The sequence below is a fragment of the Lytechinus pictus genome, chromosome 17 (assembly GCF_037042905.1).
Source record: "Lytechinus pictus isolate F3 Inbred chromosome 17, Lp3.0, whole genome shotgun sequence".
In the NCBI taxonomy this organism is placed as follows: Eukaryota; Metazoa; Echinodermata; class Echinoidea; order Temnopleuroida; family Toxopneustidae; genus Lytechinus; species Lytechinus pictus.
In genome coordinates this window covers 9,671,067-9,687,154 of record NC_087261.1, presented here as the reverse complement: position 1 = coordinate 9,687,154, position 16,088 = coordinate 9,671,067, and the positions used below count along the sequence as shown (strand labels likewise).

The 16,088-nt window shown below is 35.2% G+C and overlaps 1 protein-coding gene across 3 annotated transcripts; it reads left to right on the top strand.

Moving 5' to 3' along the window:
• The first annotated feature begins 1,588 nt into the window (after positions 1-1,588).
• On the top strand, positions 1,589-12,601 carry LOC129280347 (uncharacterized). 3 transcript variants are annotated; one of them, XM_064112518.1, is made up of 6 exons: positions 1,589-1,724; positions 3,289-3,524; positions 4,668-4,763; positions 5,839-5,997; positions 6,566-6,686; positions 11,128-12,601. In XM_064112518.1, the coding sequence occupies exons 4-6, from the start codon at positions 5,946-5,948 to the stop codon at positions 11,447-11,449; spliced, it is 495 nt and encodes a 164-aa protein (XP_063968588.1). In that variant the 5' UTR covers positions 1,589-1,724; positions 3,289-3,524; positions 4,668-4,763; positions 5,839-5,945; the 3' UTR covers positions 11,450-12,601. The 3 variants fall into 3 exon arrangements, 2 of the variants coding, with proteins under 2 accessions (XP_063968588.1, XP_063968587.1); XM_064112517.1 differs by lacking the exon at positions 1,589-1,724 and having other exon boundaries at positions 3,407-3,524; positions 5,839-6,075; XR_010296339.1 differs by lacking the exons at positions 1,589-1,724; positions 3,289-3,524; positions 4,668-4,763; positions 11,128-12,601 and adding an exon at positions 9,566-10,527 and having other exon boundaries at positions 5,803-6,075.
• The last annotated feature ends 3,487 nt before the right edge of the window (positions 12,602-16,088 follow it).

The window sequence follows — 16,088 nt, the reverse complement described above, 5'->3', positions numbered from 1 at the left end:
TGATTTCTGGATTCTCTATCGACGTTCCTCGCTACGACGTGGCGGACGTTTCCTCTATCTCATTCAATCCACGGTCGGTTCACCAGCTCCTTTTCCACAGGTTTTCACCAGGATCAACAAAAATGCGTTCATTCCTCACTATCACTTGGAGCGCTATAACTTGTTGCAGTTCGTTACTGAACTTATTAGTAAAGAAGTTGCTTTTGAACTGAAGATTATTGCTTTGCCAAATCACAGTCCTTCGTTGCTCTCTTTAACACTCGGCAAATCGAAGACACAGACGACAAAATTTTAAAAGTTTCTTTCTGTAGCAGGACAAACTTTGATTTAACTTTATTAACATATTCTTCAGGAGTCCATTTAGTTACGAAGACGAAGAAAGAAAAGAAAGAAGAAGAAGAAGAGGGGTGGCAAATGCTTTGGGACGTGGATAAAATTTATGCAAGTGCAAGTGCAAAGAGGAAAGGGAAAACGTGGTGTTTTATATTGCATTCACACTCAGTCAGCTACCTAGCTCACACCTCTATTCCAGAAAATATCTTATTATTTGCAATTTTTTTTCCATCCCATAATAATCTTTTGGTCACCTGATCTAACTCCACTGTCACTGTTTTTGATGGATAGGGCAAAACCTGTTTCCATTGGACAAAATATTTTAATTCAAATCTAAAATTTCTCATTTTAAATTCCAAGATCATTCTTACTTCCTAATTGGACAATTAGAAGGGAAGGACTTACTCCATTCAGCGTGGGTACACTGGACTATCTTTCCCCTACTATCGAGAACCTACTGACAGCTTAAGCTCTACGGAGTCAATTAACTAGTGACAGACTGACACCTGCCTTTATTCAAAATATCAACAAATATATGACTAAAAATTGACAAAAATAAATTCTCTGTCCAGGATAGTTCAATATTGTCGACCTATCTCTCTATTTGCTCTGCCATTCATTCTACAAAACCATTTAAAACTGTTCGTCGGTCCTATATTCCTTAGGAATCCTCTACCCTCAAATTGCCCTTTTTCTGGAATTCAGGTACATTCTGGTGTGTTCACACTCTATATCAATCTTCACTATGCTATATATATATATAGGCCTATATATATATATATCCTTAGATGTGTAGATGCCGATGATATATATATATATATATATACATATATATATATCTATATTGTGTGAAAGAAATGGATGAAGAGAACAATGGTAGGCGTAGCTTAAATCAAGGTTCCCCAGAGCTATCTACCCTTTGGAAAAAGGCCACTAACCCGTCTCTGTGGTCTAGTGGTTAAGGCACCGGCGTTCAAAGCTGGGGGCCCGGGTTCGATTCCCGGCAGGGACATTTTTTCGGCATCACCAATTTTTCCAAAGGGTAGATAGCTCTGGGGAACCTTGATTTAAGCTACGCCTACCATTGTTCTCTTCATCTATTTCTTTCACACAATATTTAAATAAAAGAGTTGCCAAAGCTGTTGTACATGTATAACTTCACACATTTATATATATATCTATATCTATATATATATATATATATATATATATATATATATATATATATAATAATTTTTTGTTTTCATTTGTAGACTTTACTTGCCAATTCGGCGGAAGTAATGGTATAACAAATTCTTTTACTAACTGTGGTATCGGATGGACATCAACTCCGTGGACTATAACCAGTGGTCACGGGGATCGTGGCAGAGCACCAAGCGGACGGATAAATGGTTTGTACTGTTTGTTTCTTCTATAATACCTTAGTCACTCACTGCATTTGCTGTCATCATTCACTAATAACACAATAATATAAAAGATGTATTTAAGGTATATAGTGTTCAAAGAAATCCCTCTCCACCCCCCCCCCCACAATGAACATGATATATCATATTTTTTCAAAGTAATGTTTTATTTCTCTAAAAAAAAACATTTATTATATTACAATCAACAAAACATTTTAATTTTTCATATAATTGATCAATAAATCGATTTTCGACGGACAATACCTATTACCTAGTCAATAACAAGAATAAGGGGATTCTAAACACGAACAATAAAACGTTAAGATAGAAACAGGGACGATGGAATGTGGAACGTATTTCCGTTTTAAAATGTGCAGTTGTAATACTCGCTTTATGGTCAATTCTGGAGCCAAAAAAATCTCAGCTAATTACTGTTAAACAAGTTAAAAGGACATCCTTCCCATAAAAATTGTTTTGTTAGTTGAATAGCAAATGACCATCTACATTTTTGTTATCAATTTAGGAGAATAATTACCTATGCAGGGGCGGAGCGGAACCAGAAAAATATTTTTAATATGCACATTTTCCGCGATCGGCCGCTAAAAGCTGTTGCTTTTTTTAGGGGGGGGGGGTAGTCCCTTTTTATTAAAGGCTTAAGTTTTAAGTAATTTTCAGTTTTATTCTAACAAATTAGGCCTATGTAAATATTGCAGTCGCGAAGCGCGAATTCAAATTCTTGAACATTTCACATATTTAGACATGAAAATAAAACCTGAGCAGTTTTTGTAATCATGAAAACAGGATAGCAAAGCGCGAGCTGAAATTTCAAATATTTTGACCTGAAAAGGGACCTGTTAAGGACTTCATTTAATGACTCATAAAACGGATACATATCTCACTGATCGAATAATGCGAGCACGAAGCATGATATTATTTTATTCTTAATATTGTAAGCACCTTTTTAAGCATGAACCATATAGGTTTTTTACTAAACAATTGAGACAAGCGCAGAGCGCGGGCCAATTTTTATTTTCTAAACTAAAATTTGATACTTCAGAAAGGGTATTTATTCTAAGTGTACATTTCATTTTGAATAGGGGGCATTATCATTTTGAAAAATGGGCACCTTTTCCTACGTGAATTTTATGGGACAGGTGCCATCCTGCCGCCCCCGGTTCTGCTGCAAAGGATTGAAATTATGATCTTTTTATGCAACATTTCTACTTCGTTTGTGCATGAATAGTTAGCCCTTCAAGTAAAACAAGGTCAAGTCTAAAGGATAAGACCAAAATGTCATTCCTTCCACCGAAGGCCCCATTTCTTAAACATTCTTTTTCAAATCTTGCACAAAGCTTTGTACGATTATTGTATACTTACAAATAACAAATTCGAATCTTTCATGAAAATTGAATATTATTTGGGAGAAAATAAAGTTTACTAGCTCTGTGGTTATGAAGTATTTTGTCATATACGTTGGCGATACTTGAGGAGTAAATGTACTTTTCTTTCCCAAACACTCGATATATTATTTTAATTATGCTCTTCCTGATAGATATGTTCCTAATCACGGAGGGGAACAACCCAGCAAGCTTCAATCTCCCATTGCTCCACCTTACACGAAATTCTGGACTTCTTTCATTCCACTACAAGTTCTACTCTCGCTATCAAAGTATCCTTGAAGTTTCCGTCTGTCCTGGCGATGTTCCTGTACGCATTCCTGACAATGACCGTGTCGTCTGGCAGAGGATTGAAAACATCATGGTTTACTGCGATGGACGAGAACCCCAGGTAGGTATATATGATTATAACTGACGATGACATGATGAAATATGTTGTATACAACTGCTTCTATTAATCGTTGAATAATAAAGGTTTAATAATGATAATATTGATACGGAATTAATGATAATTATTATACTGAATATGATAATTATCAGTTACCAATTGACAGCTGCGTACAGTTGAGGGGATGCTTGGGATGCTTGCCCCCCCAAAAAAATGAATAAATGATAATAAAAATAAATAGAAAAATCACGACCAAAAAGAAAAAAGAGAGAAAAGTTTGAAATATGATATTATTTTCTGAATATTATGTCAAATTCTATCACAATATTTGATATTCAGAAACGCATTTTTTTATATACACTCTTAATAAAATGTTGGGCAAAATACTGTCCACACAGCAATTGGTTAAAACTTTATCCGATTCTGGGTAGTTGTAAAAAAAAATAAATGTGTGCTTGGGGTGAAAACTACACAGTATTGGATTGGATGAAAACTGGGCGTTGTGGCGTGCGCCTGTAATCCAAGCTATGTGGGGGAGTTACAAATTGATGCAGAGGTTCGAGCCCCGGTCACCTCTTTCGGATGGTGACGTTAAAGGTCGGTCCAAGACGTAAATAATCATATCTGATTGATACACGTCTGACAAAACTCAATTACGCACACACACACACACAAAAAAAAACTACCCAGAGATAGATAACTTTTTCCAACTGTTGTGTGGACTGTATGTTGGCCAACTTTTTAAGAGTGTATAGATTTTACCCGATCCGCCACATCTGGCCACCTCAAAACTTTTGGATCATTACGCCACTGCCAAATAATAATGATATCAATATAGTTCGTTATGATTTTGATCAGTTTTGGTATTATTATTGTTATTATCATCATGTTACCATCATTTATTTATGATACATGTTATTACATCTACAGTGGTAATAGTTGTAAAAGAGTAGTCGCATTATCATTATCATTATTATCACTATTAATGTTATCATTTTATTAATAAATATCATTATCATCATTACCCTCATAATTTTCTATTATGATTATATTGTTTTTATAGTAATAATGCCTATTATTTGATTGCTTTTCATGAAATTTCATCTCGTCCGGTTCGTCTTTCATAATCCGTCTCATTCTTCCCAGATAAGATTCTTTGCATCGGAGATATTATAAGGTCTTTGGATAACAGTCATCGTATAGCATTTGATAACATCGAGGTCGTATCAACTTCACCTCCAAGTAAGAAAATAATTGTGGGATTGTAATTGAAATAAGAATGAAAGCTACTTATGTTTACTTCATTATTTGTCCCTCTACCACTTATTTTCTAGTAAAAAAAAGTATGAAATATATCATTGTAAACATTAAAAGTGTGCACCAAATCTTCAATATTGATTTGAAAAAATACACGCACCAACACCCCTTGACACACACTTCTATTGTGTACTGAATGTTCTGCTAGATTTTCAATTAATTTCAATTCAATTCAATTTGCATTCAATTCATTCTCGATTAAAAACAAATAAAAAGCAAGATATGATAAACTATTTACAAGCAAGGGTAAAAATAAAAATGAAAAGGGAAACTGCATATACATAGAGCCAAGAGGCCTTATGGAAGTGCAGTTCCCAGAACATTGATAACATGACGTGGTATAGAAAAAAAAAACCAGTAAGATAAAGAATTAAACTTGATATATAAACAACAAAAAGCAAACACAAATAAACAGAAAAAAACATACAATGTTGTCAATTATAACAAGAGGAAAATGACTATATACACGTTCGAGATATTATAGAAACGGCTTCATTTCTTAATGACTTAACATACTTGCTTTCAGTTACATCTCTTGGGGTGGGATTCCGAATCACAGGGAACTTATGATATACACATTTCATCATTAGTTTTCACTGGCCATACGTGGAATGAATCTTTATTATGATTTTGTATCCGGTGATTAAGGGTAAACATTTTATGAACATTAAGAGGTAGTTTATACTGAAAATTAAAGAAAACAATAAGTGCGGTATAAAAATGATACAAATCATAAATATTAAGAGACTTTATTTTTCTAAACAGTGGGGCAGAATGGGGCTGATCATGACATCCCATACATATGCGAAGGGCCTTTTTTCGGCAATTTAAATAATTTGTTTAATTTTGTTCGAATTTAATTGCCCAAAACAACAACACAATAATTAAGATATGACAACAGGAAGTGTATAATAGTATTTCATGCAGAAGTTGGAAGGGTGTCTTTTAACCTATACAGGTTAATAATTCTTCTGTCCCTGCAAATCTATAATTACTAAAGTAACGACAACGACAAAGGCAACAACGGGAGTGACAACAAGAAAAGCATCAACGACGGCAACAAGAACAAGTACAGCTACAACCACCACCACCCTGACCACAGGGTCTATGACAACGGCCCTGGCAACATCGGATCGGACAACGTCTTCATCATCATCAAGTGACTATTTAACATCGACTTCTACTGTGGCTATTACCATGAATACCCGACCATCGCTCACAACTTTGACTCAATTCGGTAGGCCTAACCTATAGTCTCGTTAGCATCCCAAATTAAATGCCAAGACTATAGACTGCCCCCAAAACGACAACCCGATAATCTTTATAAAATCTTAAAATGGCCCACTATAAAGATCTATAGGGACCAATAAGAAGGTTTTATTGTTTATATCGGCTTACCTTCTAAAGAGTAACCTTTGTAAAGTTTATCTAGGATAATCATTGCCGCGAATGATAGTTCTGGGGAATAGATATATATATTGAAAGCTTTCTTTAATTTCTTTGTTTCCTAGGCAACTTATTAAGGGCATTGAACATGTATGGAAATATAAATGTTGTGAAGAGGAGCAAAAGGAATGAATGGGTGGACGAAAGAAACTATGAATGAATGAATGAAGGAATCAATGAAAGAAAATATTACCATTCTGTGGATATAGTCAAGACTTCATGATCAGAAAGTTGTACTCGGGACGAGGAATCTTATTTTCGTAATAAATTCACATATTCAGCTTTCACAGACCGGAAAAGAGCAACGACAACTGTCACTGTCATCTCTGTCAGTCTGGCTGCTGTGGTCATAGCCTTGGTCATTGTCGGAATCATCGGGATCACCATACGAAAGAATTTAAGGTAAGATAAGTGTTCCTTCATCCAAAACGTGGCGGATCCTGGGGAGGGGGCACATCTGGCCCGGCCCCCTTTTTAGAGTCATAGCCAATATTTTAATTTAAATACGTCGTTCAAACACAAGTGTGCCCCGCCCATGAGAATCACAGCAAAAGTTTTTGAATGGGAATATGTCGTTCATACACAACTTAGGACCTTTATTTTTCATTGCAAATTTTACGTGGGACAAAGTTACCTTCATTTCTAAGTGAAACTTTTGGATCTGCCCCTGATCCAAAACATTCTAAAACCATTTTCTTATCTGACAGACAGAACAAAGTTAAAAATCTCGAAAAAGAGTAGAATTTTAAGGATCGTTCCATTATGAAAGCTTAAATTTATGAAAAAAGGTATATATGCTAGTCTCTTCTTAAAGGCATTCAACTTTGACTATATAGAGTTTCAAATTCCCGTCGGAACCTAGTCTGCTGGGCAAACCCTTCACTCGAGTTACGGGTCTGAATATGCAGCCTACCCATGCCTTGTGTACTGAAGGAAACAGCACGCCTTGTATGTGCTATAGTCTTTGCGTAAAGACACACTTGTTGATAAAAATTTCAATCAGGGTCTGTGTCTGCAGACTAGTCGGAACCAGCAATCTGGTAAAATTTATAAAATGTAAGCTATATAGGAGCGTACATACTTACAAAACTTTTTTTTCGAAGCCCATCTGTCTTTTGTTGAAATTTACACAACCGAGGTCATTTTGATTTAGATTATTCCATCCACTTAATTATGTTCGATAGTAAAACTGCCGTGTTTTCTTTCTTTTTAATAAAAAGCAGTACAAGATAATTCCAAATATGACTACTACTGTATGACGATTACTACATGCAATACTCTAAAAAACAACAACTATTACAACTACTACGACGACGCCGACGACGATGACTGCTACTGCTCCTACTCCTCCTACTAATAGTAGAAGCTACTTCTAATACTACTACAACACCACTTTGGGGGAGCGTATTTTCATCATGCCAAATATAATAGGTTAATACATGTATGATTCTAAAAGGGTAAGGTATGAAATATTGTCTTCATTTCTTTCATATTAAAGTGTATACAAAAATTTACTTAAAAATGACATACATTTGAAAGCGATATCTCTTCTTTTCAAAAATACTTTCGTGCATATTGCGATTCGAAGAAGGAAGTCAACGTGCATTTTTTCTCAACAATATAGAAATAGATTATATGTATATAAAAGTGGTCACAGTTTCACAAAGGGAAGCCATTTTCTTTTTTTTCTTAGTTTGATAATTATTTAACGGAAACGGAGAAAAGAATGTATTTAAATATCACCGACAAATGCTTTTATTGTACATACCTTTTGCATTCATTTTTATTTCGATATTCCACTTTAGCTGCTTTTTTTTACGAACAAGATTTCTTTTTCAGTTCATACTTAAAATGTTTGACATATCTGTGGAACCTCATTACTTGGAAAGCTATATTCCACAAGATTCCACTATCATGTTTCTTTACAAATATGTTCTTGATAACAATACTTCTAGTAATTCTTTAAATTATAAACTTTATAATTCAGTACGCAATACTGACCAAAATAATAATCATACCCCCCTCGAAGAAAAACAAACAGAGAAGATGAAAAATTGACTGATAGATAGATATTGAAAGAAAAATTGATTCGAGTAAAACATGTAGGATTTATTTTTTATAAACTTTTAGAAGAACAAAGATCATTTAGCTGAAATTACCGTCTCCTTTTAATTTTCATTGACGTTTTTCATTATGTTGTATGTTTCAGAATATCATTGGAACTTAAAACATTCATGTTGGCCATAGAAAATAATACAAGGAAAATCCTAATGGAATTGAAATCAACCTTTGTATCATTCTTAAGAATTAGCTATTTTAAAGTATGAAAATTGTTGTCAAAATTGCAGTCAGATCTGTCAGAATTGTTTATGTCATCACATCACTACAATCTTTATCATAATCATCATTTCTATCATTATTCTTTATATTGTCATTCAATTCAAGGTTTATTAAAAACATGAGTCGCAGCCAAATGGCTGAATTGGTCATGTATACAAAGTAAAAACAATTAAAAGACTCATTACATATTTCAAACATTAAAAAGCAGTACACCTTTGTAAAAACTGACATGAGAAATATGTGTATAGGCAAGAATACGTAGGCAATGAAAATTTACATACATGTACATAAGATAATGAGGAAAAGGTAAATTAAGAATAATAAAAACAAAATAAGTAAGCTGTAAAAGATCAATAAAAATATATGTATATTAAATAAGAGTTGATTTCCTCATTCATGAAAAAACTTGATATTGCAAGTAGGCTGGTATTTCTTTCAAATGAGCAATGGGTTTATTGATTGGGCATGTCTTTATTCAGGAGATCTATGAAATATGGTATGGGGCTATTGCGAAATCGATTTGTCTTACATTTGTATTGCTGATATCTAGGAGTATGTCGGAGATTGATGGTTAAGTTTTTTGGAGGAGGTAACCAGGTACTGAATGTTGGATGTTTGGTTAAAGACATTGCGAAATCCAGGCTGAGTTTCTCCCTTCTGTATTCCAGAGTAGGAATTTCACATGATAGGCAAGCACTGGCATAATCTGTGTAGTTTGGGCCCAACATGATTCTACAAGCTCTTTTTTGAATTTGCTCTAAACTTCTTACATGTTTTTTTGTAAGCCCACCATTAAAAACTGGGGTACAATATTCCATAACAGGACGAATGTAGCCCATGTATATCAATTTCAGATCCGATAGAGACAGCCCATATCGCTTCAAAAGCCTAAACATGTACAACTTCCTGTTACATTTTTTGATGATTTCTATGATATGTAGGTCCCATTTTAGATTGGATTGGACGATTACACCGAGAATTTTAACAGATTGAAGTTTTTGTAGAGGTAAGTTATCAATATAAAATCTTGGCTCAGCAGGAGGATATTTGGAGAATGTCACAACTAGTGAAGAACATTTTGAAGGGTTCAACTTCATGCGGTTTAGGGAGGACCACTGATCCAGATTGTATAATGTAGATTGTATGTCAGAAGGATAATTTTCTTTACGACATTCCAACAAAGTGAGATCGTCTACATATTTATAGCAATCGACTGATGTGTTTTCAAAAGCATCATTAATCATAATCAGGAAGAGGATAGGACCTAATTTAGTCCCTTGGGGCACGCCAGCGTGATTTGGTAAGTAATTAGACAAAGTGCTTTGATATTTTACACATTGTTGACGATTTTCCAAAAAACTTATTATCCATTTAATGATACAAGGTCGTACATTGAGTTTGATCAACTTCCTAACGAGGATGTTATGATCCAGCCTATCAAAAGCCTTTGTGAAATCAGTACACACAACTGTGGATAGACTCTTGCTCTTTTCGCCATTCTCATACATTTTGTGGAGCAAACTCACAAGATAATGAGTGGTCGAAAAACCAGAGCGGTTTCCGAATTGTCGTGAGTCAATTTTGTCAGTGATATCTTTAAGAAGCCATTTGTTAATGCGATTGGTCTGAGATTGTTAATGGTTGCCGGTAATGATTTCGGAATTGGGGTTATTTGAGCTTCTTTCCATTGTTGTGGTACTATTCCCGTTTGGAATGATAGGTTGATCAAATCAGTTAAAGGTACACACAATTCATATGCAAATTCTTTCAAGATTCTGAGAGGTAGGTCATGAGTTAATCCAGCTTTACCAATCCGCAATTTCCTGAGCTTTAAGTACACATCATAAATTTGAACATGAGGACATGAGCATGGACATGGTAAGAAAGCAGGTAAAGACGCTTTGTCAAAAGGGGGAATGTCAGCTGCGATTGAAACAAAATGCTTGTTAATCGCATCCGCTACCAAATTCAGTTGATTGGGATCAGTACCAGGGATTTCGATATTTACCGGGTCAGTGTTCCTATTGGTAAGCACTTTTATTTGCTTGTACCATTCTGATGGATTGTCGGTTTTTAGATTACTAACACGGGTGCTGTAATAATGACGTTTAGCATCAGATAAGGAGCGAATTACTTTATTTCTGAGCTTGCGCCATAATGTTTCGTTGCCTTTCTTGAAGGCGGGGGTCATTATCATCATTAGTCATGATTACAACACATTCCCAATAAATAGTGTTATTTTCATCACTGCTGTTATTTTGATGATAATTCTTAGTAATGGTGATAATTACAATTGATGGCACTGCTATAGTACACTTGCTACGACTGCTGCTACTGCTACTGCTCACTGATAGTATTGACCCTTGGTGTCATTAAATATACAGAACAATTGAAACATTTTTAATTACTTATATAAAAACAAATAAAAATAGAAAATGCCTCTGTGTGTGAAAGAACTGGATGAAGAGATCAATATATATGAACATCTTTGTTTCTTCATTAGGAGTGCAATATGCAAGACCAAAGTGATGCAAACAGAAGGTCAGTACATGGATCTGGAACCAACCAATAGTCCAGCACCAGCCTATGAGTCATTGGGAACTAGTTCCATGTCAAAAGTCAATGAGACCAAAGTGTTACAACCGACAGGTCATTGCATGGATCCGGGATCAACCAATAGTCCAGAACCAACTTATGAATCTGTGGGAGCTGGTTCCGTGTCAAAGGTCACTTATGAGAACGGTTCAGTCGTCAGAGTAGAACAGCTCATCCATCTATCTACAGCAGAAGATGAACACCAGTATGAGTCTGTTGAACACCAATGAGTCTGTTTAATATCTTTGGCGGGGGTTTCTGCAAAATGAAAATTGTTTGATCAAAATACACATCGTCATCAATACTACAACATAACGATCAAATTACACATGTAACCCAAAATGATAGTTACAACAGACTAAAGAAATTATTTACATAAAAAGGCATATATAATGTATAACCCTAATATCATATTTCTGGAACTCTCTACCTCCCCAACTATAATACGTGAAGCCCCTAACAACCAAATTTCAAAAAATATATCGAGACTTATTTATTTGCGTTGTTGTAGGCTAAAGTAGTTAAATTTAGAAGTATGATACAATTTAATGATGTTTCAGGTGATGTTTGTTTAAGATGATATAGCATAATGTAGATAATATAACAATTAAAGTATTTTGTAATATTTGTAAAGAACATTGAGATCATGGATAGGCCTATGCCTGAAGATCGTACTGAGCAGTACGAAAAACACCGAGTTGCAATAAAATTATAGTAACCACACGTCATCTGTAATGTGTTTGAAAAATATTCGGAGTGATATTTCCAATTTCCAGTGATTTCTTTGAAGAGGTACTCCGGGCTGGCAATAGTTATATCCAAATAAATATAGTAAAATTTATAGAGCAGAACACTGGAAATTTCATCAAAGTCTGATATCAAATAACGAAGAAACAGAATTCTAAAATGTTGCAGTATTTGAAGAGTTTAGTTGCAAAAGGGCTTACGTCCACTTTGGACCATTCTGAGAAAAAAACATGTTTTTTATTCTCACTTACTGCAATATTCTTATGAGAAACTAAATTGTCATGATGTACTACCCTATCATGCGAACATAAAATTGGGTATAAAAGAAATCTACCTTTCTTCAATTTTTTTCTATAAATTCTTCTAAAAATGATCATTGTGGACATAACCCCTTTTGCAAGTAAACTGAAATGAATCCAATCTATTTCTATTAAAAAGTGATTTTTCTTTGCCACTTTTATTCACTTTTTCATGTAAATTTCAAATTTTCTTTGTTTTCATCAAAGCGACTAAAAATTTTGAGGTTTTGAGACAGTAAACAATAAAATTTATGAACAATGGACCTAACCCCTTTTGACAAATGAGCTCTTCAGAAGAGTTTGCTTGCCAAAGGGGTTAGGTCCACTCCAAGAAAATCATCTTTTTTATTCTCCTATATTGCATATTCTTATGCGAAACTAAATTTTCAAGATTCCCTACCATGACAAACTAAAATTGGGTATAAAAGAAATCTACCTTTATTCATATTTTTTAAAATACTATTTTCCAAAAAAATTCGGTGTGGACCTAATCCCTTTTGCAACTAAACTGAAATGGACCTAACCCCTTTTGAAAAAAAAGTGATTTTTCTTTGCCATTTTTGATCACATTTAAATAGGAATTTCAACTTTTCTTTGTTATCATCTTATAGAGCTACTGAAAATCAAATTTGATGAAAAATGGACCTAACTCCTTTTGCAAGAGAGCTCTTCATTTTGTGAAAACAGTTATATTCACGTGGTCAAAAATATTCATAAGGTGAGTTAATGATGAGACTTCGCCACTTTCATTTGTTTATGTTACTACATGAAATCATAGTTATTTCATATTTTTATACACGTGTGTTTGGCCTGTCTCCTTTATAATAAAATCAGTTGCAGCAATGAAAATCTAATGCATTAAATCATTTGTCAATTACATTTTGTCACTCTTGGTGGCAAAAATGAATACAATGTCATACAATAAAATGCATGTCAAAGGAGTAAGTAAGGATATGACATCATCAGTTTGCCCGTTGAATATTCATGAAAACACGCAAAGAACTGTTTTACCAAAATAACACAAATCTTTAAAATGTCATCATTATTCCTTGTTATGTCTGATTTTGATCAAATTTTGTTGATTTTTTTAAATCTCTTTACATCATATTATTTTCAGCTTGGAGTACCGCTTTAAAGTTGTGGGCGTCAAAATTTATTAAGTATTTGCCAGATTATCAATATTACACAATGAAATTTATTTTACGAACGAAATATGCGTGAAAAAAAATTAAGATATAACTATAAAAAACAGTAATAAACATGATGAATATATTGCTGAAGATGCTTATTCATTAAGAGGAATATTGTGCACCGTTGTGAAGACTCACATAATACAATCACACCGCTTCACCCCATGTACACACACACACACATTCACACCCTCCCCCACTCATTCCCAAATACACGTACATACGCACTAAACACATCCTAGCTATTTTGGATTCCTAGATATAATTTATCGCGCTAACAAACCATTTTCTTGGTAATTATGTCGAATTAACCCAAGCGACTATGACGAGTAAAAAAGTAAAGGTAATATATAGTACTTGACTATATACCTCAAATTACTTGTAAACATATCTCTCTAGAAAGGATATTTTCCACTTGTTCGCTTGGCTCCACTGGCAACAGATGGAGAATGGATCCCCAACTTTTCATGACGAAGAAAATAAAGGAGCAAAATAAAGAAAAATTAAAGGGAGAAGGGTACTATCAAAAATATAATAAAACAGCAAAAATTGTATTCGCTCACTCGCAGCTTGTTAGAAAAAAAAAATCCCCAGTCGCTATTAAAGTCTGGACCCCTCAAAATTCGGTCCATTTTACCAATGCTCGGGTCATTGGACATGTTGGAGGTTATTGAATAATTGAACGTCCCCGAGGAAGTACATGTAACAACACGGGCACTCTTTATTACGAGTCGCGTCCACTAGCGTACCTACGGGGGGGGGGGGGGGGGGGCAGGGGGCAGTCTGCCCCCCTGACGAGTCACAACCCATGCAAAGGACGTATCCCTGCCACCTGAAGACCTTTTTTGCCACCCTGACGAGATTGAAGACCTTTTTTTTTTTTTTTGCTTGTCAATTTTTTTTCTGGTTCGAAATCCTTTACTTGTGGTTGAGGACTTTTTTTTTTTTTCTTTTAAATTTTTTTGTGGTTCTAAATCCTATACTTGTGGTTGAGGACCTTTTTTTTTTTGCTTGTCAATTTTTTTGGCGGACGGTTTTGCCCCCCCCCCCCTTTTGAAAATCCTAGGTACGCTACTGGTCGCGTCCCAGTGAAACAACAGGTAAATTGCCAATTCGTCTACTGCCAACTTGTCCACTCACCACATGGTCTACCTTCCTTTAGTCTAATGCCATTCCGTCTATCAACATTTCGTCCAACAATCATTTCGTCTAATCATCAGTTCGTCTATGACCATTTCGTCTCATAACCAGTTGGTCTGATATCACATTTATTTCCATTCATTTTGCCCAATTAACACTTAGTCTAATTAGCCCAAATGGTATATGGACTAAATGGCTACTGGACCAACTGGTTATTAGACGGAACGGTGAGTGGACGAAATGGCAATTAGACCATGTGGATATTGGACGAAATGATGTTAGACCAAATGATAGTAGTTGAGATGGCAATTGGGCGAATTTGCATTAGACCAAATGAAAATAAAAAAAGAAACCTCATGGATAGGTGTTTACATGGAGATTACAGATTCTGAAAACATTTTCAAGCAGTTTGCACGCTTGATTTTTTTCCTTCGGTCACTTAGATCCCTTTCATAATTGAAACAAAAAGTTTTTGGGCGGGGGGGGGGGGGCAGCGGAGACGGGATGATATTACTGACACCAATTCCCGGCTGCATGCATGGTCAGTATAGTGCCCCCATGCTGCCCACGTTATAGGCCATTTCCATTGTAGTAAATTGCCAATAAAGGGGGTTTCCAAGCCCCCAGCAGAAGGCACCCCCACGAAAAAGAGTCTAGAACCACGCTTCAGTCTTTGCATTTTTAGGGGGTAAGTTCGTAAGGGTGACGATCTTTCAACTTCCCCCTTTTTTCTTGTAACATGTCTTATATAACTTTCCCAATGTGTTTTTTCTCCCCACCCCTTCCACCTCAACCTCCACCATCCCCTCCCCTACCCCACCCCACCATCACCTATTAGTCCCTTTCCGAATCTGCATTCACAATGTTTGGTGCATCGGGTTTTCAGTATAAACAAAATATATCTTCAAAAGGGTATGATATTTGAAACTAAACAGACGAGATATACATTGCCATTGGTCTTTTGCATTACGCTAGACTACACATTCAGACCCCTCATGATTCATATTTTTTTGCGTCCGACGGATAATGTCTGGCATTATTTATTTTTTCAACGACCCTGACGCAAAGCACAAAAATATCCGAAATGTTACGAGTTACTTTTTCAGGTAGGCTAGTCCTTTTTTAAGGGGGGGGGGGTCCCTTTCATGGCCCTCTTGGACACACCAACCACCAACGGCCATCCGTAGGCGCATTTCATTATTACAGGGCAGACATACTTTTCTGCTATGTAGATACAAGGAGTAGATAGATGAAAACTGGTAACCTTTTCAACTAGGCTGACCCCGCTGGCTCTAAAACTGTAATGTAATATAATGCAGTGTAATGCAATGGGTTTTTTTTTTATATACATAAATGCAATGTAGAGTAATGTTATGTAATGGAGTAATGTAATGAAATGTAATGTAGATTGTAATGTAATTGAATCGAATGTAAATGTAATGGAATGGAATGTAATTGAATGGAATGCAGTGTAATATGATGTACTGCAATGT